The 24,501-nt window shown below is 57.6% G+C and overlaps 1 protein-coding gene across 1 annotated transcript; it reads left to right on the forward strand.

The window, feature by feature from the left end:
* Positions 1–6,793: 6,793 nt before the first annotated feature.
* On the forward strand, positions 6,794–24,025 carry LOC117644900. The gene is made up of 3 exons (XM_034384613.1): positions 6,794–7,135; positions 17,383–17,562; positions 22,425–24,025. The coding sequence occupies exons 1-3, from the start codon at positions 6,958–6,960 to the stop codon at positions 22,856–22,858; spliced, it is 792 nt and encodes a 263-aa protein (XP_034240504.1). The 5' UTR covers positions 6,794–6,957; the 3' UTR covers positions 22,859–24,025.
* Positions 24,026–24,501: the final 476 nt, after the last annotated feature.

A 24,501-nucleotide genomic window follows, 5' to 3' on the forward strand; every position in this document is an offset into this window, starting at 1 on the left:
CTTCCCGCTGTAATATTTTTCTACGACCTCTTTTTGTCCGACCTTACCACCGCCTCAGCCCTCAACTCTCGACAAACAACACATGGTACCCACGACGGAGTCATATAAAGTTTGGTTTAAAATAAAACGTAAAAAATTTGAACCCTACGACCCTCTCCCCCCCGCAATGGGGGTTCGAGCCGCCTGCTTAACTTCGGTGTTCGGATGGGAACCGGTGTGTCCAGGCTTTAAACTGCTACCGCATAGTTCAGCTTCTGTAGGACCGCTATTGCCTTCTTACACATGAAGGACCGCCTTATGAGGGCAGCCGGCGATCGTAGGGTGACAGAGATAGAGAGACAGAGAGAGACAGACAGAGAAGAGGTTTGGTGGGAGCTTTTTGTTTTCGTAGGGTTGGTTGTGTACCCCATGGTACCCCCACTGTCCGGCGCTCCCGTACCGAACATACAGCGTTTTAGGCCAGCTTCAAAGGACTTATCATCGCCTCCCCGACGAATCGAGGAGGCACCACCCGCAACCACACACCGGGTGGTCTGGATTGATGGATCGAATACTCCATCGCTCCAGTGCCGAGGCCAACCCGCCGAAGCGGATTGCTTTTTAGACACCCACAGCGGAGTGGCCAGGTGAATGTGACTCTGACCACTACGCTATCACGCTGTACGTCCGGCCGAGTGTTGGACGACGGGTTTGAGTTGCAGTGGGAGGAAGGCAGTCGAAAAATGAAATGAAATGGTGAGATTCGATCCCCGGACCCCGTCAATGAGATCTCACGACTTTACGCTCTCGGCCGCCACGGCCCATGATATGTGGAGCGGCGTGAGGTGGGTTCTTAACGCTCCAGGACTCGACCGACCCGGTCAAAATTTCGCAAGAAGTTGGGGGAGTCGAACCGCCGACCCTTGCACTCGGAATCGACGCCTCTACTCTCTGGACCACCACGTCCCACGCTCGGCGTGGGTTCTCGTTCACGGGTTTGAACCGCACTGGGTGAGGCAGTAAAATTAAATGGAAATATTTGTTAGGAGTCGAACCTCCGGCATGTGGGCCTGTTGCCCACGGCTCCGCTCTGATGGCCTCAAACCACCACCCAGGATAGCAAGTCGAAAAAACTTTAGTGACGCTGGTATTCGAACGCCGGCCTGCGGTAACTCGATCCCACGTCTCTAACCTCTCGGCTACACCTGTGACAGGAACAAAGCTTCCATCGAGTTTTACCACTGCTGTGACAGCCTAGAGGTTAGAGACGTGGAACCGAGTAACGCCGCAGGCCGGCGTTCAAATACCAGCGTCACTAAAGTTTTTTCGACTTGCTATTCTATGGGTGGTGGTTTGAGGCCATCAGAGCGGAGCCGTGGGCAACAGGCCCACATGCCGGAGGTTCGACTCCTAACAAATATTTCCATTTAATTTTTCTGCCTCACCCAGTGCGGTTCAAACCCGTGAACGAGAACCCACGCCGAGCGTGGGACGTGGTGGTCCAGAGAGTAGAGGCGTCGATTCCGAGTGCAAGGGTCGGCGGTTCGACTCCCCCAACTTCTTGCGAAATTTTGACCGGGTCGGTCGAGTCCTGGAGCGTTAAGAACCCACCTCACGCCGCTCCACATATCATGGGCCGTGGCGGCCGAGAGCGTAAAGTCGTGAGATCTCATTGACGGGGTCCGGGGATCGAATCTCACCATTTCATTTCATTTTTCGACTGCCTTCCTCCCACTGCAACTCAAACCCGTCGTCCAACACTCGGCCGGACGTACAGCGTGATAGCGTAGTGGTCAGAGTCACATTCACCTGGCCACTCCGCTGTGGGTGTCTAAAAAGCAATCCGCTTCGGCGGGTTGGCCTCGGCACTGGAGCGATGGAGTATTCGATCCATCAATCCAGACCACCCGGTGTGTGGTTGCGGGTGGTGCCTCCTCGATTCGTCGGGGAGGCGATGATAAGTCCTTTGAAGCTGGCCTAAAACGCTGTATGTTCGGTACGGGAGCGCCGGACAGTGGGGGTACCATGGGGTACACAACCAACCCTACGAAAACAAAAAGCTCCCACCAAACCTCTTCTCTGTCTGTCTCTCTCTGTCTCTCTATCTCTGTCACCCTACGATCGCCGGCTGCCCTCATAAGGCGGTCCTTCATGTGTAAGAAGGCAATAGCGGTCCTACAGAAGCTGAACTATGCGGTAGCAGTTTAAAGCCTGGACACACCGGTTCCCATCCGAACACCGAAGTTAAGCAGGCGGCTCGAACCCCCATTGCGGGGGGGAGAGGGTCGTAGGGTTCAAATTTTTTACGTTTTATTTTAAACCAAACTTTATATGACTCCGTCGTGGGTACCATGTGTTGTTTGTCGAGAGTTGAGGGCTGAGGCGGTGGTAAGGTCGGACAAAAAGAGGTCGTAGAAAAATATTACAGCGGGAAGGAGGTCGGACGAATTTCGGCAGGTCGGACAAAAAGAGGTCGTACAAACGATGTACTCCGAAGCGGGGTCTTGTCGCGGGAGAAGCGCGACGGTGTCGCGGCAGGAGAAGCGTGATATGGTGTAGCGGCAGGTAAAGCGCGACGGTGTCGCGGCAGGGTAGCGCGACGGTGTCGCGGCAGGGGAAGCGCGACGGTGTCGCGGCAGGAGAAGCGCGATATAGTGCTGCGGCAGGTGAAGCGCGACGGTGTCGCGGCAGGGGAAGCGCGACGGTGTCGCGGCAGGAGAAGCGCGACATGGTGTCGCGGCAGGTGAAGCGCGACGGTGTCGCGGCAGGGGAAGCGCGACCTTGTCGCGGGAGAAGCGCGACGGTGTCGCGGCAGGAGAAGCGCGATATGGTGTCGCGGCAGGTGAAGCGCGACGGTGTCGCGGATGGGGATGCGCGACGGTGTCGCGGCAAGGGTGTTATGGTCAAAAGCGCAACAGTGTCGCGGCCGGTCGCGGCAGGGGTAGCGCGACCGGCCGCGGCACTGTTGCGCTTTTGTCCATGTCGGCAGGGTGATGCTTCGAAGCCAGGTGGCTGCTATATTGTAGGGACACGTCTATCGCCGCAATCACCACAACGGCCCTCCAGTCAGCCTAGCCGGTCGGGAAAACGCAAAAAGCAGCGCGCCAAAAGCCATCCGCTGTTTCTTCTGCAGCCTGATTCCGAGAGTTGTTTTCGTCGCTCTGCCTCTCTCGCACGTTAAGGGGACGCCCAATGAGTGAGAGAGAGACGGAGCGACGAGAACGACTCGGAATGAGTCTGCCGGCGGAGCGGCGCTGGCCAGCGCGGTGCTCAATACCGCCGCGGCCACGCGGCTTCGCGCGCTTCACGGCCAACGCTCACCGCCGCGCCGCTCCACGCGGGCCGGGCTTCACCCACCCCACCCTGCCCCGCCGCCACGCCCCTGCCAAGCCGGCCGGCGCTTCGCCGGCGCGTACTACGACACAAAGACGATCACAACAGCCGACAAAGCACCATGTTGTTTACTTCGCGCGGCGCGCGGCGCGCACAGCCGTTTAGATATATTTCGGCGGGCCGGGGCCGTGGTGGCCCAGCAGGCCGTTTTCGAGAGTCTTTTCCGTCGCACTGTCTCTCTCGCACCCAGGCGGAACGCCCCATGAGTGCGAGAGAGCTAGATCGACGAGGACGACTCTCGAAAACGGTCTGCAGCTGAGTCTGCATCCGTGGCCGCGTGCACCGTCTCGACTCAGTGGTCCTACCGAGCGATTTCGAACCACGCTCTCTCGCGGTCTCTCTCGCACTCGTGGGCTGACCCAGGGCTTCGAGTGAGATAGACCGACGAATCCAGAATCGCTTGTCAAGGAATGCCACGCCGCGAAAACAACAACAACAAACAACAACAACAACAACAAAACAAAACAACAGCGTACGCTGTTTCCTTGCGAGCCCGGACCGCAACCTCAGCCAGCGTGTTGACAATCTCATCTCATTTTTGTTTACCTGATTTGCCTATGCTCAGCTCAGAGCAGTGTTGCCAACAGCACGCGAAAATGCGCACAATGCACACCACTTGGATTTGCAGTGCAGTGCCCAAGGGAAAGTGTGAGGAGGTCCCCCCCCCCCCGCAGCTTCACACTGAATTTACTATGTAGGTTTTGTGCTTAAGCTTTGCACAAAATTTGAATTAGAATTGCACGAACTTGTTCGTAACAAGCTCGAAAGTGTGCGTATGCTCCGGTATGCTCCATGCTGTGCAAAATCTATTGCACAAAAACAGGTAGTAAATTTAGTGTGCCCCGACCTCAGACTGCCTAGGAGACAACTTTGTGAGAAAAAATCCCAGATGTTGCCCGCTCCGAAGAAGTTTCCACTTGCGTAATAGCGTACATGTTCGGCGCGATGACGTATTGTATGAGCAAAAATGAGTAATATTGTGTAATGGCCCAAGGGACCCGAATCCCTATGATTTTAAAGCACAACGGTCCCTCGAAGGGGCCAAGCCCTTTTCCGAGAAAGGGCTTGCCCCTTGGAAGGGCTACAGCCCATCTGCCATGGGCGGCCCATCAAGTTAGGGACCGGCCCTATGGACTTGGGAACCGGCCCTACGAGCTTAGGGATCGGACCTTGGACATGGGATCAGCCCTATGGACGGGGATCCCGCCCTCCAGACCCAAGGCCCTATAAATCAGCCTGCCAGTTAGGCAAAATGGGGTGATTTAGGTAGGCAAACCGCTACACACCTATTAAGGGTACTTGTAAACGGCTTTGGATAGAGGTGTCGGCGACACTACCAATTGTTATCAGCGTCAAAAGTTTTACTCAGGAGGCGTTCCGTACATTGGTTCAAGAGGCAGATGTTTGAACACTTGAACATCCCGCGGCACGGGCCCTTACCAAGGGATATTTCGGGCCCTTTGACAAGGGACTGTCCCTATCCATAGGGGCTGGCCCTTCCATGGACCCTCCTTCCAAGGGGCCGCGAAATATCCCTTTGGTAAGGGACGTTAGGGATTTTTTCCCTTGGGGGGGCGTAGATGTACTGCACCCGACTCACCCAAGTACACAGCACAACCCCGAGTGAAAACCCCTCGAAGGCAGGTCGAGGTCAGCAACCCTTTTCACACCGGTGCATCGTGGAAATTTTTTGCCAACATGTGGCAACACCGGCTTAGAGTCGTCCAACCCGACTGGTGCAGCCAGCACAATGAACACGGTTGTGTGCAGATAGCCAAACCAGCGCCAAATACAGAGAAAACTGTCGCTACGCTGGAAGTGTTAATCATTGACAATGTACACGCGCCTGGCGGTGCGAATGCCAGGCGTCCACCCGACGTATCCCAGCAGAACAGGCGTATCTGTGGAGCAACCGCAAGAAAAGGCGGATCTGTGGGAGGCCCAAGAAGAAGGGCGGATCTGTTTTTGATACCGCTAAAAGGGCGGATCCAACTTTTTGGTCGATTTTGAGATTTTTGTTTAAAATACGTTTCAGAAAGTAAGGATTATTTTGATATAGTACTCAAAAAACCGACCAAAAAGTTGGATCCGCCCTTTTTTGTGGTATCAAAAACAGATCCGCCCTTCTTCTTGGGCCTCCAACAGATCCGCCTTTTCTTGCGGTCGCTCCACAGATACGCCTGTTCTGCTGGGATACGTCGCACCAGACGCCGGGCGCCAGACGGCTGACTCCGAAAGTCGTTTCCATCCCTCTGTCTCTCTAGCACTCATAGGGCGTCCCGTATAGGTGCGAAGAAGAGACAGAGCGAGGGAAACGACTCTCGGAGTCAGTCTGCAGACTGGCGTCCACTTGGCTCGGCTCTCCTGATCCGGTGCGAACCATGAGCACGCCTGGGTGGTCTGGGCCCACGTCATCCCCAGACGGTGCTAGGCATGCTCTGCGACGGTGCTAATAGTCTTCGTATCCTCGAGGTGAGTGGCGTGGCGTGGCCGACCCCTTCGCGGCCCTTCGATCAGCGTTTCGCTCGCTGATGCAACGCTGGCCTCCGAGTAACGGTGCTAACCTATGTGAGTTGATTTTCTTTTGGGCGAATTTCTATTGTTTGTTTCACAAAAATGTATTATTTTCTCTGTTTACAGAATTTCTTTTCATTTCTCTTTCATGGCTTTCTAATGGTGTTTGTCTCAAATATTTTGTTGGTTTTCGGTGTATGATTTCTTTAAAAAATCGATTCACATAGTCTTCCATTTTGACTTAGTGTAGTTTATAAAATTTAACACAGAATTGATCAAAATCCAGATCAACAAAACGAGCGTCTTGGTGATGTGACATCTGACGGGTACGGCGACGGTCTTCCTTTCTTATCAGACGGTGGGACAGGTCGCGGGTTCAAATGATTCATTCCTTGCCATTCGCATTGATTTATTTTGACTGTGAAAAGAACATCACCTGGGATCTGAGTAGTAAATCGAATCGGGAAGTTTTCTTCGGAGCTTAGTTATCTACATTTCCTTCAGGATTGAAGATGAAGATACCATCCGGTATCCAGCCGCTTCGTGCAAAAGTTTTAAAGCGGACGCCGACGACGTCGTGGACGCCGACGACGTCGTGAACGCCGACGACGTCGTGGACGCCGACGACGTCGTGGACGCCGACGACTCCGACGCCGCGGACGACGCCGCGGTCCTCGACCCTCGCGGCGCCGCGGCCACCTGCCCAGTGGCGGGGGCGTGGTACTGCTGCCCGGCTTGCCCTGCCGCGGCCGGGCGTGGCGGGCGTGGCGGCCACGGGAGGCGCGGCGCGCGGCGCGGCCTGCCGGCAGCCCCCTCCTCGCGGCCGGGGCGCGGTGCGGTGGGGCGGGGCGGGACCGGGCGAGCTCATATAAGGCCCCCGCGCCACGCCGGCACAAGCTCAGAGCCAAGTCCGCCGCGACCGTTGCGCGAGGTCGCAGCTCCCCGTTTGTAGCGCGGCGATGTTGGGCAGCGTGAGGTCCAACATCGGCTTGTGATTCCCGTGTGTGTGTGTGAGGGTGCGAGTGCGTGTCAGTGTGTTTACGTAAGAGAGAGAGGGAAAGGAAGTGCATCATGGCGCTTGCGATCGCCGGCCTGGACCCGGTGGCGCTGCTGCCGGCCATGTCCGCCGTGGTGCTGCTGCCCTACGCCACCGCCATGACGGCCACCATGACGGCGCACAGGGAGCACCGTGAGCGGGAGCCCTCGTGGTCCGCCAGGACCGTCCGCAGGCTGCAGGACGACGACGCAGGTGAGTGCAGTGCAGCCCCGTGCCCCTCGCACTCAAGGAGAGCTCGGAGTCGCTGCAAGAAGTACAGTGCGGAGTGCAGGGCAGGTGTTGCCCGGGGCGGGCAGTGTAGCGGGCACCGGCTGGGGTCGCTGGCCGGCCGGACTGCAGTCCGGCGCGTCGCGGCGCGGCGCCGGAACTTTGAGCCAGTGTTGCCACATAAGTGGGCAGAAATTCTCACGATGCACCGGAGTGGACAGGGTTGCCAACCTCAGCCTTTGACCACCAGGGTTTTGCTCTTGGGGAGGTGCCTCGTGAGCAGGCCGACAGGAAAGGCAACCCTTTGAACACCAGTGCGCCGGCCGAGGGAATTTCCCTGGCAGCACTGTTTGTGGCTCTGGTCTCAGTGCTGCGGGTGGTCTTTCGAAGCTCCTTGCGAACGTCTCTGACGCTGTCAACAACACTGCTGACCAACACCGACCACGCCCCTGCCGCGGACAGAGCATCTTCCTGGCTTTTCCGCGGGGTCACCCGATCAGCACCAATCTCACTTGGCGACGAGCTCAAAACGCGCCCGGGATTTTGACATTTTGACCGCCTCCGCCGGCATTCTTCTGCCTGCTGTTCACTCGTGTTCACTTCTCGTGACCCCGGCTGCTCCAACGCCTCGCGCACACGGTGGCGCGAGTGTCCCGACGGCTTGGCAGTGAGTTATGCCCGTGGAGGACTGGGCGGCGGGCGCCTTGTGCAGCGCGAAGGCCGTCGCCCTCCTGAGGATCCCTTTGTGTCCTGGCGACGCCTGGCTACCAGTGCACCCGTTGTCCGGCTCTCTCGCACCCATCGTACCTCGCACTCACCCCGTCGGGATGCTTCATGAGTGCGAGCGAGACAGAGAGAGATCTCCCGCTTGGAATCAGTCTGAAGGCAGTCAGACCATTGTGCGTCTCAAAGTCACCAAGTCCCAACAGCGGCAAGACCGACGTAGGCGCGGCAAACTCGCGCCGGCACACCTCGCCGTCTCTGCCGCCAGGCGCGGACCCGGGAGGCGGCGGGGGAAGAATATGTGGACTGTCCGGAAAGATAGGCAGTGGGGTAGGAGACGTGTGGAGGCGACCAAAGTCTGCTAGACGCGTTTTGAGCTCCAGAGTCGCTAAATGGGGCTCGAACCGAACGTGTGACCCCACCAATGGATTGCTCTCCGAACGAGGAATCCATTGGTGGGGTCACACTCTCGGTTCGAGTCCCATTTAGCGACTCTGGAGCTCGAAACGCGTCTAGAGTTTTGGCCGCCTCCACCGGTCTTCTGGCCCACTGTGCGTTGCTGACCGCACCGGGAACGTGGTGTCGCCTCCCGTGACTCGGACGGCCGTCAGCAGAGGCGCACCGCGCACCGCGTTTCTGTGTCCGGCCGTCCGGCCCGGGCCCACTACACCCGAAATAGCTGCCGGTTAAAAACTCGGAACGGCCGGTCCGAGGCGTCGAGGCGTCACTTCCGTGCCGTTCGTCTCATTGACGGTGGGTTACGGCTCGAGGCAGCACACTCTAAAAAAAGAAGCAGAAGAAAAACTGGGTAGTAACGGGGCAGACGCGCCCACTGTAAGAAAAACAAACGAGAAACAAACTGAAAAAGATACAGAAATTGTCGAGGAAAACTGAGCAAAAGTCGCGGCCAAATGCCACCGCCAGTTGACTGATTCCGAGAGTTGTTTTCGTCGCTCCGGCTCTCTCGCCTCTACAGGACGCCCCCATGAGTGCGAGAGAGACAGACCGACGAAAAAACGACTCTGCAGTTTAATTGGTGGAAAGGTCACTGCTATTTGAGGAAGCGCGTACTTTATTTGCTGGAGGGGAACCTGACCAGACGCGCCGCGACCTTGCCACATGAAAACACTAGGGGAAAAAAAAATCGAAACAACAGCAACAAAAGCCGCCACTTGAGTTTAACGTATAGTAGGAGGAGAGAAAGAAGGCGCGCGATTGGAATCAAGTTCACGACCAGCGTCCACGTGGCGGCGCGACGGCGAGCCGTGGCCGATAACCAGGATAACCAGCCAGACAGGTGGCGGCCTGGCAGACCGACGGCATCCTCGGCTAGATAAGCAGAAGCACGCCGAACTGGCCGCGCCGCCGCGCCTTCCGGGTCGCAATCGGCGACCACGAAAACAGACCAACTGCATGCAAAAGCCGCGCACTGTTGGGCCAGAAGACCGGTGGAGGCGGTCGAAATTCAAGACGCGTTTTGAGCTCCAGGGTCGCTAAACAGGACTCGAACCGACCGTGTGACCCCACCAATGGATTCCTCGTTCGGAATGCAATCCATTGGTGGGGTCACACGCTCGGTTCGAGTCCTATTTCGCGACGCTGGAGCTAAAAACGCGTCTTGAATTTTGTCCGCCTCCACCGGTCTGGCCCACTGTGCGGCGGGCGGCGGAAGTACCGAATGCTCAAGTCAACCAGGCGCTTTTTTTTGTTGTTTTTCTGTTGTTGCTTTTTCGCGGGTGCAAATTAAAACGTTGCTTCTCGGTGAGTGATTAGGAGATTGCTAGGCGGGTGCCGCTCGGTGGGCTTGCTCTCGGCAAACACAATAAAAGAGGGCCCGCCAGGCGCGAACCGCGGGAGGCGGTTATGCTAAGCTGTTTTTCGTTACGGTATTGTATTATTCCGCCATCCGCACCTGAATCACTGTAAAAAATTCCGTACTTTTGAACGGAAAATGTGCAGACGAATATAGTACGGAAGTGCGGAAAAAAGTACGGAACGTCCGTACTTGTCCCATAAGAACTCGTGTAATCATTAAGCACACTTAATGGTTTTGTACAAATTTCGTACGAGACATCACAGTTTTTAGCGAACTTTTCGCACAAATTTGTACAAAATTTTGTACAATTTTGTACAAAAATGGCGAAAAATGTGCAGTTTTTCGTACGGAAATTGTGCGAAAATGCCGTGTGCACAAAAAGCTGTGATGTCTCGTGCAAAATTGTACATTGATAACATTTAGTGTGAAGCTACTTGGCCGCCACTACTTGGTTCGGAAGGTGGGCGGGTTACCTCGTCATTACTCTCCAACTCGCCCCCCTCTGCGGACGATTCCTTGATCCTCTGTCCTCCAGCCGGCCGACGCGGCGAGCGCGGCGCAGTCGGCGAGGCCTTTCACCGACGCCCCGCCTCGCCGCCTCGCCCATTACCTTTCCTTTCGCACGGCAGGCCATTGGCGCCATGGCGGCCGTGGCTTGAGCGGCCCGCCCGCCCGCCTGCCCGTGCAAACATGCACGAGGGGGTATGCCGGGGTATGCACTGTCAACAGCAGAGACCCCACCATCACGCCACGGAATGACAGAGATTTCGCTGAAAACAGCACAAAACAACCAAAATGTGCACAAAATTATGAGAAATTTAGGCTTATACGGTCGTTTGCGAAGCTGCGGGCATCGGCAGCACTAGAAAGCTGCAGTGCTCTGCAGCGCTCTGCCTCGGGCAACGGAGTGGGAGAAGACCGGTAGGCGGAAAAAATTCAAGACGCGTTTTGAGCTCCAGAGTCGATAGAGAGGACTCAAACCGAACGTGTGACCCCACCAATGGATTGCTCTCCGAACGAGGAGTCCTTCGGTGGGGTCACAGGCTCGGTTCAAGTCCTGACCCGGGAGCTCAAAACGCGTTCACAGTTTTTTTTTTTCACCTGCGCCGGTCTTCTGGCAAAGTGTGCCGGCAGCACTAGGGAAGTACAGTCGGGGCAGCTAGCCGTGTAATGGCGCGCGCCGGGCCTTGAGATAATGCGATGCCGCCCGAATAATGATAAGAACCTCTTTCTCTTTTGGGTCGCGTGTTCTGTTTGTGTGTTGGTGTGTTCGTCGCGGCTGTCGCTTGGATTCGAAGCCCCGCCGCCGGCAGGCTCTGCACAAGCACAAGTAGGACCATTAGGACCGCACTGCAGCAATGGACGGCACCATTTTCGATACATTGACCAACTTCTCTAGTGTCCATAAACTATTGAGAATGTGTTCAGCGTTTCCTGAGCCTCTTGTTCTTCTTGATTCGCGGATTGCCGAAAGCGTTGATCGAGGTCTATGACGGCGTGCTGTGCGTGGCATGGCTGTCTGGCGAGCCTCGGATGGCTCCGCGCGACCAAGCGGCCACACTGCCACAGCGGGGCAGCTGGCGTGTGGCTTTGCTATACGCCTCGCTACGCCTCGCTATAAATAGCCCGCGTTTGAGGACAGGCCTGCTGGTAAACACTGCAGCTGAATGAATGCACGAATGAATGGACGCACGGCCAGCGCGGCCAGCGCCGCTGGGGGGCTCGGCCGGGCTCGACCGCCAATACCGCCAATGAGTCGACGTGTCCTACATGAACTCACGTATCTCCACCAGACTGATTAGGGACTGATAGAACTATCGTATCTCCCGGACGTCGGTAGACGAGGGGGCAAAAACTCGCGCAATCAAGTGTACACGGCCCCCGAAATCACACGCGAATCATTGAGAATCACGCGAAATCAAGCAATCCGAAATCAACCAAAATCACTAAAATCGACCGAAATCAGGCAGAATCACACGAAACCAGGCAAAATCAGTCCGAAACCATTTCTTTCCGAACACAGTCACACACAATCACGCGCGACGTCACCCTGGTGCGTCGCGAAAGAAGGCAGAATCAGCCATGGAATCAATTAAAACCATGCGCAATCATTGCGTTTTCCGAATCATGTGCACACGAAAATCCCGAGTTTTTGCCCCCTCGTCGGTAGAACTACCGTACTCCGGCGGCGCCGATAGAAAAGACGTAATTCGGGAGATCTGGGAAGACTAATGTATCGCTTTTTCGGCCTGTTTTTAAGAGATTGAATTGAAAGGTTAAGTGTCACTAAAATTCGGAAAATGAAATGAGTTTGACGTCACTGTCAACCTATAATATTTCCTTTCATTTTCCAAAATTTTAAGACACACTTAACCTTTCAATTCAATCTCCTTGAAACATGCCTAAAAAGCGATACAATAGTCTTGCCAGATCTCCCGAATTACGTCTTTTCTATCGGCGCCGGCCGAGTACGGTAGTTCTACTGGCGTCCGGGAGATACGATAGTTCTATCAGTGTGGTGGAGATACGTGAGTTCATGTAGGACACGTCGGAGTGCCGACCGCGCTGCCTCCATCGGCAACTCACTTCACAGACTGAGAGTCGTTTCCACCGCTCTGTCTCTCTCGCACACGTGGAGCGTCCCGCATGGGTGCGAGAGAGACAGAGCGGTGGAAACGACTCCTCGGAGTCAGTCTGCTGCTTCGGCCGGCCGTCTCCTGGACGCGCGGGCGCGGGGGAGGGGGACTGCAGTCTGATTCCGGGAGTCGTTTTCGTCGCTCTGTCTCTCTCGCACCCATAGGGACGCTCCTTGAGTGCGAGAGGGACAGAGCGACGAAAACGACATTCGGAATCAGTCTGCTGACTCAGCACGGCTGCCGCCTCGCCAAGCAGCTCTGCGGTGACATTGCCACTGCGATCCCTGACTGCAGGTCGAACAGTGCATCGTCGCTCTGTCTCTCTCGCTCCCGCGGGGCGCCCCTACAGTGTGCCAGACAGAGCGAGCTCGGAGTGCGCCGTCTGCAGGGCCGCACAGTGGGCCAGAGAAGACCGGTCAAAACTCCAGACACGTTTTGAGCAGAGTCACTAAACAGGGTTCGAACGGAAAGTGTGACCCCACCAATGGATTCCTCGTTCGGAGAGCAATCTATTGGTGGGAATCACACCTTCGGTTCGAGTCCCATCTAGCGACTCTGGAGCTCAAAACGCGTTTGGAGCTTTGTCCGCCTCCACCTGCCTGCTGGCCCACTGTGGGCCGCACTGCGTCGTGAGGTGGGCGTCGGCGACGGCGACCTCGTGGGCCTTGAGTGACGTCACGGGCTGCAACGCGGTGCTGCGGCGGCCAGGCCCACTCCTAAGCACTGCTCTGTCTCTCTCGCACCCCTACGGCCCGCCCCACGAGTGCGAGAGAGACAGAGCGACGCAGCACCGGCCGTGCCGAGCGAGCCCGTCTTGGATGTCAGTCGGTACCCGTCGGGTGGGTCCGCTACCGGAATCGGGTTTGCCGTTCGCGCGCCTTTCCGGCGGGGCGTGGCGGGGCGTGGCGGGGCGTGGTGGGGCGGGGCGTGGCGGGGCGTGGTGGGGGCGCCCTTGGCGGAGGCCGGAGGCGGCAGCACGGCGTCGACGCCCTGCCCCTGGCTGCCCCTGTCATGCCGAGCCGCCTCCTTCCGAGCCGTCCTGCAGCTCATTCCATGCGGGGCCCCCAGTCTGTCTCTCTCGCACCCGCGCGCGACGCACCGCCCGTGCGACAGAGACAAGAGACTCACATCCCGCTCGGAGTGAGTCTGCCGACTGGATCCCGTCTTCGTCATTACGGGCTGCAGACTAATTCCGAGTCTCTCTCTCTCTCTCTCTCTCTCTCTCTCTCTCTCTCTCTCTCTCTCTCTCTCTCTCTCTCTCTCTCTCTCTCTCTCTCTCTCAATCACTCACTCACTCATGGTGCTAAGGGTGCGAGAGAGACGGAGGGACAAACCGATCTTCGGCATCACTTGGCTGCACCGCTTCGTGTGTCAAGGCTGACAGTGTATGGCGTGCGGGGCGTGCGCGGGCAGGCCGTCCCAGCGCCGCCAAAATCCGACGCTGTAAAATGGGGACCTTGAAGGCGCAGGCAAGGCCTCGGTCTCTTGCACTGGGGCCTACACTGGGGCCCGCTCGGGTACCGTAGCGCAGCGTACAGTGGGCCAGGACGACCTGTTTCGGTTTACAGCTCTGGGCACGGCCTCCGGAGCTTCCTCAAACAGGACTCGAAGCAATGTGTCATTCCGCGCCAAAAATGTGACGTCAGTAGACCGATTTCGAGAGTCGTTTTCGTGGCTCCCTCTCCCTCGCACCCAGACGGGACGCCCCGTGAGTGCGAGAGAGACAGAGCGGCGAAAACGACTCTGAGCGTTCCGCCGCCCTTCCCCGAGGCCTTTGCCCGCCCGTGGACCCGTCGCGTGTCGCGTGGCTGCCAGGCTCGGCTCCCCCAGCTCATCAAGCAGTGTAGGTCGTGGGTGCATGGCCTGGATTTCCCGGCGACCTCCCCGCCATGGCGGTAGCCACCGCAGCGGCACTTGTCGCTGATGTTCTTGTTCTTGCTGTCGGCGGCTCGGCGGCGCGACTGCGGCCGAAACCGCGCCACTGATGCGCGTGTTTTCGTCGCCGAAGCCAAGCCAAGCCGAGTGGGCTTCGTTTGGGGTTTCCCGTCGCGATGCATTCAAAGTTCCGCGACAACTGGACTCCAGAAGACGCGCCGCCGCTTTCTAGAAACGTTCGCACGGGGTCGGTTTGTTTTTGTTTCTGTTGGCGTGAGGTGACGGACGTACCAGCCGCCGGATTCGTGTTCGCGCCACTGCGGCCTGAGAGTCGTGGCTCTGTCTCTCTCGCACCTACACGGCACGCCCCATGAGTGCGAGAGAGACAGAGTCTGCAGGTGATGACTGTGCCATCCGGCGGGAGTGGGCCGGCCCGTGCCGCGGAAAGTACCCGCTGGTACCCGCACTGCGAGTCCGGAATGTCCGAGCAGCCACTCATTGGCGCCGGAATATCATGGCAGCAGAGAGAGAGAGAGAGAGAGAGAGAGAGAGAGAGAGAGAGAGAGAGAGAGAGAGAGAGAGAGCGAGAGCGAGAGCGAGAGAGAGAGAGTGAGAGACAGAGAGAGAGTGCTCGCATGGCAACCGAGGTGAGCACGACCCACAAAGGTAATTCAAACAAAATTCGTCAAAATACCTATAAGGTACACTGAACACACTCAGTGGCAGTATAATAAAGGCAGCTGCTCCGAGCTGCTCCGAGCTGCTCCACCATAATAGAGAATATTTTCACCCTAATAGAGAGAATCTTCAGTACACAACAGTTAGAGTGTGTCGGGCGGGGCCCTGCGCGCCCTTGGCGCGGTTGAGGAAGGTCGGGAGAGGAGCGTGGCAGCGACGCAGAGCGACGCAGAGCGTTCAAGGACCTTCCCTTGCGCGCCTGACCTAGAGGGAAATGCGCCGCCAAGGCTGGCACGGCTGGCCGGGGAGCGGGACCAGAGTCCCTGTGTGATGACCGGCCATGCCCCCAGGAGGCTGATTCCGAAAGGGAGCTCTCTCTCTCTCTCTCTCTCTCTCTCTCTCTCTCTCTCTCTCTCTCTCTCTCTCTCTCTCTCTCTCCCTCTCCCTCTCTCTCCCTCTCTCTCTCTCTCTCTCTCTCTCTCTCCCCTCCCGCGCGAAATCAGCCTGCAGGGACTCAGGGCGGCGTGCCAGGATCTGTCTTCCTCTGTGTCTTCTTCTGGGCACCCCTCCCCTCCCCTTCCTCCCTTGCTTGACTTCTTTGTTTCGATATCTAGCGCGCGCTTTCAGCGGAATGTGTTTGTGGCGCTGATACGAGAGCACGCCGTGCTGCAGCGACGCGCTACCAAACGCTTCCCCCAGGTGCTACCAACGCCGCTACCAGGCGCTTCCACCACGCGCTACCAGAACCACGCGGTCGCGGCCCGTCGCGGCGCGCTGCCAAACGGTCGCTAACAAGCGGCCTGGCCTGGCAGTGCCTGGCAGGGCATCGCTCCCATAGCAACAACCTCAGCGCCCCTCGAACAAGGCGGAAAAAAGGAAGCAAATGCGTGGTGACCTTCTTGCCGTGCTCGTCGAAAATCATTATCTGAGGTGCCGCCAGCCGCAGCCGCCAGGCAGGCAGGCAGGCAGGCAGGCGGGCGGGCAGCAGACTGATTCGTTTTCGTCGCTCTGTCTCTCTCGCACTCATAAGGCGTCCCGTATAGGTGCGAGAGAGACGGAGCGACGAAAACGACTCTCGGCATCGTCTGCTGCTGGCGCTCCAAGTGGCAGAGAGGCTCGGCTCGTCAACTCGCGCCCGCGTGTCGTCCGCTACCGCGAGCTGCCGGGTCTGGTCTGGCCGGCCGGGCCGCACCAACACACGGGAACGGTTTCGGCTCGTTACCAGAACACGGCATCGCAGGAATTCTACTTCCTCGCTTCTAGACTCTCTGCTTGTGCCGCAAGGGCGGATCCAGAGATGAGTCGCGGGGGGAATCGTTGGCAACCTTTCAGGTGATTTCGCCACCTTCGCGGACGAGGCGGTGGACGCCTCCTCCGCCTCTCCGTGGATCTGTGTCTGTTGGGGGCCGACTACACGGTAAAAACGGTTCCTGCGGTTTTCCAGGGAACCCCCTGGAAATCGCCTATGTCTTTACCATAGACTTCCTGGGAAAACCAGGTACCAGTTTTACCGTGTACCCAACCTGCGCTAGAGAACTCGGGACTCTTCTTGAACTTGAGTCCACACCTCTTTTTGTGGGTGTAGCGGTCGGGGCGCTACAGCGGCGGCGCTCGGACGGTGGCTCCATTGCCAGCATCGCCAAAGACATCGCCACGGCATCGCCACGGCATCGCCACGCCGGTCAAGGGTCGCGTCAACAAATTTGTTTGGCCTCTCGTCTCGGCTTGTCCCGCAAGAAATAACAGCCAGAGGCAACGCCCACGGTGTCCTGAGGGCCACGAGAGGCGAGGCAAAGGCCCCAGAGACCGCCAGAGACCGCCGAACCGAGGCGGCCGGCAGGCGAAGGCCGGTTCCGGTCTGTCTGCGGCGCACTGCGGTGGCGGAGCACAGTGGGCCAGAAGACCGGTAGAGGCGGACAAAGCTCCAGACGCGTTTTGAGCTCCAGAGTCGCTAAACGGGACTCGAACCGATCGTGTGACCCCACCAATGGATTGCTCTCCGAACGAGGAATCCATGGGTTGGGGTCACACGTTCAGTTCGAGGCCTGTTCAGCGACTCTGGAGCTCAAAACGTGTCTGGAGTTTTGTCCGCCTCCACCGGTCATCTGGCCCACTGAGTGGAGGTCAGCAGGATGACTCACTTCTCGACGGCCAGCTCGCGCCGCTATTGCCTATTACTCTTTGCAGTGTCACCGCGTGCCAATTTGTTTTCTCTCATAAAGTCTGCGGCTTCATTCCTGACAGAGTGAGATCCCCGCCAAGATCTGGCGGCACCTTGGCTGCCTGCCGCTCAATGAGTAGCAGACCCCAGCCCCCTCCCCTCTTGCTCGGCCAGCCGACTGAGGGCCGTTTCGCCGCTCTCTCTCTCGCACCTATACCGGACGCCCCATGAGTGCGAGAGAGACAGAGCGACGAGAACGACTCTCAGTCTGCAGTAGCAATGATCCCCGCCCTGCTTAACCTCTCCCTCGCTCGCTTAACCTCTCTCTCCTTGTTGTTCGCAGACGCGGCGCCCGACGTGGGCACGGTGGCCCCCGAGGTCGACGCCCTGTTCAGAGTGAGCGGCGCCAACCTGGAGATCAGCGTCGGCGACCTGGACCTAGACCGGCTGCTCCCCGACCGGACGGACCGGGAGTTCCTGGAGAACCTGACCACCAGAATGCCCTACGAGATCGACGGGGCAGGTGAGGATCATGAATGGAGTCAAATTGAGACGGAACGTCAAATGAGTCCTTTGGCAGTTTGACTTTGAACGTCCACGGTAACAACGGTACCTGGTTTTTCCAGGAGCCCTATGGTGGAGACATAGACGATTTCCAGGAGGTTCCTGGGAAAACCAGGAACCGTTTTTACCGTGTCTGTCGGGTAGGTCAGGCGCGAGGTTAAACCGCCAGGCAGGCAGACAGACTGACAGACAGACGGACAGGTAGACAGACACAAAGACAGACACAGACAGACAGACAGGCAGGCAGGCAGGCAGCCTAGTGCGGGCCATGAGTTGGCCGTGGCGAGTCTGGGAGTCCGACCCATTAGCAGTCTGCTCATGAACGCACAAGGCTCGGTCCAGACTGCCCCCACATGAATGCAGACAGACAGACGGACAGACAGACAGAACGACAGACAGACAGACGGGCAGACAGACAGGCGGACGTGGAGAATGGCAGCGAGGCCACCAGGAAGGTAGGCAGCCCTGCGTCGCCCCGTCGCTGGGCAACAACTCCCACGGTGCAGCGTTGCACAGTGGGCCAGAAGACCGGTGGGCCAGCCAAAACTTTTGACGCGTTTTGAGCTCCAGAGTCGCGGAATGAGATTCGAATCGAACGTGTGACCCCACCAATGGATTGCTCTCCGAACGAGGAAAATCCATTGCCTGGTGTTCGTCTTGGTTCGTGAGCCCTGCTTAGCGACTCTGGAGCTCAAAACGCGTGTAGAGTTTGGCCGCCCACCGGTCTGGCCCACAGCCTGAAAAGGTGTTTTGTCAAGTCAGGCAGCGATGGGCCTTGATAGCGACACAGGCTTTAAGGTTTTTTGACTTGAAATTTCTCACATCTGTTCTTAGTCTATCATGGCCTTGTTCCGTTAGGGCTTGTTTCAAGAAATTTGACTTGAAGCAGCCAAGGCTATGGTTGACTTGAATATAGAGCCTGCGGTGAAATACGCGTCTGGGATTATTTCCGGTCGTTAAGCCCTTAAATACCATCACCCGCTAGATCTTGGCCACACAGTAATTGAAATAGCAGACTCTGTGACGATTCCTTTCAGAAAACGAAAGGAAATATGGCTGAATTAGATGGTCACCACAGAAACGACTTTGGCGCCTTGTCACCGCCCGACGTGGTTCCGCCAGCTGCCGCAAGAGCGCGCTGCGCGCGTTGTGCTGCCGTCCGCTCGCGGGGCAAGCCCCGGTCGCCACTTAGGGTAGTTCGGAAGTAGGGCCGCGCGAGGACGGGGTGCGACAGGACCCCCTTGCATCGGTCCTGTAGTGACATGATGAACATGTTTCTGGGAATCAGCAGCAAGAATTTCGGTTCAAGTCTAGCGCGTACTTGTTTTCGACCAGTCTTGAAACAAGTAGGAGTGACTTGAATCAAGCCTAAATTTCAAGTCAAAAATATCAAGTCTTTTACTAAACTTGATTCAAGAAACCATTTTTCTGGGTGCACTGTGCGTTGTGGAAAGGGTTGCCAACCTCAGCCTGCTGAGCGATACCGGTGCTTCCTCTCGAGATGTCTCTTGCAGGCAGGCTGAGGTTGGCTTCCCTTTCCACAGCGGTGCTCCGAGGGAGCTGTTGTGGCAGCACTGGGCTGGGGCGGCCGACCGGCTAGCTCACGGCGCAAGTTATTGGCTCAAGGCGGACGGAACGGGGAAGGAGCGGAGCGCGAGTTGAGTGACAAGGCGGCCTCTGTCCCTCTCGCACTGCTGGGGCCGGCCGGCGTGCCGCAGGGGTGCGAGAGTGACAGAGCGACGAAAGAGTCGGTCTCAGTCCGCAGGGGAAGGGACAACTTGTCTGCCAATAATCGCTCAAGTAGCGGCCACTTGCTGCGGCCCCGCTCTGCGAACAGCGAGAAATCACGCCCAAGGCACCAAAGGCCTGAAGCCCAAGGCACAAGGCTCTCCTAGCCGCCCTTCCAGAAACAGCAGTTCCAATTTTAGTCCGCGATGTCGGTTGGCCAGCACACTGATTCCGAGAGTCGTCTCTATCGCTTTTGTCTCTCTCGCACTCATGGGGCGTTCCGCGTGGGTGCGAGAGGGACAGAGCGACGAAAACGACCCTCAGTCTGCAGACGCGACAGCGAGACAAGACGGCCACGCCATCGGAATGAATGACAGAACGGAGAAGCCCCCTTCCCCTCCACCCCGCGACGCCCCGCGTGACGCAAGTGTGTTATCGCACTGCCAGCCGAGCAATCCCGAACACCGTCGCTCTGTCTCTCTCGCACCCGATGGGCGGTCCGCATGGGTGCGAGAGAGACAGAGCGACGGCACGCAGTGCGGAGTCAGTCTGCGCAGAGCCGCGATAAGCGCTAGGCCGCCTGGTTAAGGCCACCTGGCCGCTAAACCGTCTGCCGCTCTGTCCCTCTAAAAAGCACCCTTACGGAACGCGCCCCGAGTGCGAGAGAGAGCTAATATGGGACGCTGCAAGAGTGCGAGAGAGACAGAGCGACGAAATGGACTCTCGGCATCAGTCCGCTGGCCGAAGGTGGCAAAGGTAGACGACCCAACGCGGCGAGAGGCACACCTAGGTCAAAGGCAGAACAAAGGCAGAGGGAAGAAGCCAGGACCCCGGGAAAGCAATTGGGCGTCAGAGGCAAGAACTCAAAACAAAGGCACAACCAATGCACGCTTCCGACAGGTTCACTGTAAGGCAGGAGGCAGGTACACTGTAAGGGAAGTGCATTGTAAGGGAAGTGCACTGTGAGGGAAGCGCACAGTAAGGGAAGTGCACTGTGAGGGAAGTGCACTGTAAGGGACTTGCACAAGGAAGGTGCACTGTAAGGGAAATGCACTGTAAGGGACTTGCACAAGAAAGGTGCACTGTAATGGAAATGCGATGTAAGGGAAATGCACTATAAGGGCAGTGCACTGTGAGGGAAGCGTACTGTAAGGGAAGTGCACTGTGAGGGAAGTGCACTGTAAGGGAAGTGCACTGTAAGGGAAGTGCTCTGTAAGGGAAGTGTCCTGTAAGGGAGGTGCACTGTAATGGAAATAGGATGGAAGGAAAGTGCACTGTGCTTGCACTGTAAGGCAGCTTGCCCTGTAAGGCAGCTTGCACTGTAAGGCAGGCGCACTGTCGCAGGCAGTGCACTTGAAAGGCAGATCACACTCAACAGGTTATCGACACTGACGCTCGCAGATTTGGCCGAAGCCGGGTCGAATGCGGGCTCCGTGCGGCGGTCAAACCCCTGGGTGACGTGGGGCGCGACGGTCCGACCCACGGCCTTCCTTCCACACCGCGCGCCTCTTGGCACGTCGGTCCTAAACGGCCCGCGGTGGGGCCACGGCCCACCACGGCCCCTCAAGTCCCCGCGCAAAGAAACGGCGCGGGCCAGAGGGCGTCGCGCGCACTTCCGGGCGCGACACGCGGCGCCGACGTGCTTTGCAGTGTGGGAGCGGCACTAGTCTCATTCCGAGAGTCGTTTTCGTCGCTCTGTCTCTCTCGCACCTACAGGGAACACCCACGAGTGCGAGAGAGGCAGAGCGACGAAAACGACTCTCGGAAGGTGCGCAGTGTGGCGGCCTCCACCTTGGCGAGGTGCGAAGCGCGAGGCGTGCGGAGCAAAGCGGCGATCCATGAGTCGCTCCGTCTCTCTCGCGCTCACGGGCGCCCCGCGGAGGTGCGAGAGGGACGCTCCCTCTCTCGGAATCAGTCTGCAGGATTAGAGGCGCCACCCTCGGCCCCACACCGTATCACTGTGTCAGCGGGCGGCGGCGTGACGCGGGGCGTTTTCCAACGCGGCCAACGCGCAATTCGACGACGCGCGTGGGGCAAACAGACAGACGGACAGACAGACAGACAGACAGACAAACAGACAGACAGACAGACAGACAGAAAAACAGACAGGCAGGCAGACAAACAGACAGGCAGACAGACAGACAGACAGACAGACAGACAGACAGACAGACAGACAGACAGACAGACAGACAAACAGACAGGCAGGCAGACATAAACAGACAGGCAGGCAGACAGACAGACAGACAGACAGACAGACAGACAGACAGAAACAGACAGACCGGCCGACAGACAGACAGACAGACAGACAGACAGGCAGGCAGACAGACAGGCAGGCAGGCAGACAGACGAGAAGTGACTGACACACAAACAAAGAGACTGGCAGACATACGTTTGCAGGCAGATAGACGGAAAGGCAGACGGACAGACAGGACGCACGCACGCACCGCCCCCGCGCGGGGAAGGCCGGAAGGGCAGGGCCAGGCAGTGCACCGTGGGGACACTGCAGGTCGTTTCCGGTTCCCCGTTCCCGGTTTCCGCTCGAGGTGTCGCCACGGCCAGGTTTACTGCCGTCGACACGTTCTTGCGACTAAATGGGACTCGAACCGAACGTGTGACCCCACCAATGGATTGCTCTCCGACCGAGGGATGGTGGGGTCACACGTTCGGATCGAGGCCTGTTTAGCGACTCTGGAGCTCAAAACGCGTCTAGATTTTAAGCCACCTCCACCGGTCTTCTGGCCCACTGTGCGTTGCTGGCGGCCGTTTGGGCGGACCGCTTTGGTGTTTCGGGGTAACCTGTAAGCCATCACGGCCGGTGACGCAGAGGAGAGAGAACGTTATCGTCTGAATGAGCCAAGCGGCGAAGCGGCGAAGCGGTGAAGGCAGTCGGCGGTGAGGTGGCGCGTACCGTTACCGCGTCGTTGGGAGATAGTCAGCCGCGGGATCACATGTGGCTGCGCGTGGCGGGGCGGGGCGGGGCATCCTGAAACCGGCCGCCTGTCCGTGCACCGTCGCTGCCAGTAGATTCCAATTCCAAACCTAGCGGTATCAAAACCCCTCCGCTTCTTGACGGCCCTGTTGTTATTGTTGCAGGACTGCAGCCGCGGCCCGGCCTGGACACGTGGTCCGTGGTGTGGTACTGCGGCATGTTCGCGGCCTTCACGTCGCTGTTCCTCATCATGCCGTGCTCGCAAGTGCTGTGCCGCGCCGGCCTCCTCCACGGCCACGGCGACCCGCGCCTGCGGCCGCGCGCCCCGGGCCTGAGCGCGCTGCAGACGGCGGCCGGGTACGCCACGCCGCCGCCGCCCTACAAGCAGTTCGCGCCGCCGTCCTACGAGGACGTCATCGTGGACCTGGGCTGGCAGCCGCTGCCGCCGCCGGGCAAGGCGGTGCCCGTGTCTGCGCTGCCGCCGCCGCCGTTCCCGCAGCCGCCGCCGGAGAAGGACAAGGAGGGCATGGAGGCGCTGGACGTGTACGTCATCCCGCTGCGCCCCGAGGCCGCGCCGTCGACGCAGGCCGCGGCGTGATGCAGCCGCCGACGCGCCCGCCAGGCCGCTGTGATCTCAGTCCCTCATCCGCGTCCAGAGAGCTCCGTCGACGCAAAGAAGTGACCTCTGGCCGTGCCCCTCCGGTCGAAGGTGGCCGAAGCACAGAGAAGGCCCGGCCTGCCAGGCCTTGGCCCGGCGGCCCGGCGGCGTGGATCAGCGCGCGTGGCGCCACATGCGGCGGAGCGCCGAACCACCGACCATTCCTGCGAAGAGGTGCCGCGAGGCTGGCGGACCTCATTCATCCATCTACCGACAAGCCACAGTGGGTCTAGTCATTTAAACTAAACTCTGGCTGCCACACGGCCCCCCAATGACCATCACTCGAAGGCAGAGACTTTTCCCAAGTTTTGCCGAAAAGATGAATTGGAGCAACGGCAGATCGCAGTGCGCGCTCGTCACCGTAACTCTGACAAGCAGCGGGCGCTGCCTTCTGCCATCGGAAGTTCGACTGAACGAACTGTGTCATGTGGGCAGTGGTAATGGCGCGAATGGCTTGCCCCTGTCATTTATTCCATGTAAGTTAGGGATTGTTTTAATTCGAAGTTAGACGGTTTTGTAAGCCAAGGCATCTCTCGATCGGGATTCCTTAAAATTCGACTCATAAGACTGACCTGATATTTTTTCTTTGTTATTGTTGAATTAGATGGGGCTAAGATTTGTTGTAGTGTTTCAACTGGGTAGTGCTTTGCTATGTAGTTAACTTATCGTAGTTAGGTTTTTAAATTTATTTGAGCTGCAATGTTTCCTGATCGGGAGGTGGACTGGAGGTTTTTCCCTGTGTTCAATCAACCTATCGATTTGTGAGAGAGAGATTGAAACTTCGTGTATGTTTCCGAACAGGGCATCTGATTGGTTCGAATTTGTGTGTCCCTATTGTGAAGTATTTTGTGTTAATTGCGTTTCTAATGTCTTTAAACTCAAACCTTGTCGTTCGTAAGAGTAGTTTTAATGAGTGTCATGTACCTGCCATATTAGAGTATACTTTTTTCATGTGCGTATTCGCTGTGCCATCCAGTTGGTGCATATTTTTGTATACATATTTAGCCAAAGAATCTTCCCCGGGTGTCGAGAACGGAGAAACTCACACTCAAGATGTCTTACACCAAAGTGTAAACTTAGCAGTAAAGGAATTTTCATAACATGAGACTCGGCTTTTGTCTTCGCGTCCAAGCACTCTTCCCGACCACTTGAAAGAAACCAGAGGCTTCGAAAGCCGCAAAATCTTATCGGAGCTTTGCGGCTTCGCAGCTCGGCAGTCCGGGGATTCTAGAAAGAGCCGGCGCCAACGTCGAGTAGCACCTACACACCTAGTACTTCTGCACACTTATCGTATCGTACGTAAGGATTGACGTATGTGTGTGGGTCGTGGGTGGACTTGTGGGTACACCTGGAAAATCAATTCAACTCATAAAATTCAATAAGTTCAATTTAATAAATACCTAAGCAGAATAGGTAAATATCGTCCCAAATTTATGTACTGTGAATTGTACATGGATTATACCTGCACACAAACACGTCAAAAAGTTATTGAAAGTACAAAAAACATTGAGTTTGAAGTCGTTGGCCAGCCCATACCGGTGCTGAGCTGCCCGGACCGAAAGCTGCACAAGCACGCGGACCGA

The sequence above is a fragment of the Thrips palmi genome, unplaced genomic scaffold (genome assembly GCF_012932325.1).
Source record: "Thrips palmi isolate BJ-2018 unplaced genomic scaffold, TpBJ-2018v1 HiC_scaffold_18, whole genome shotgun sequence".
Taxonomy (NCBI): Eukaryota; Metazoa; Arthropoda; class Insecta; order Thysanoptera; family Thripidae; genus Thrips; species Thrips palmi.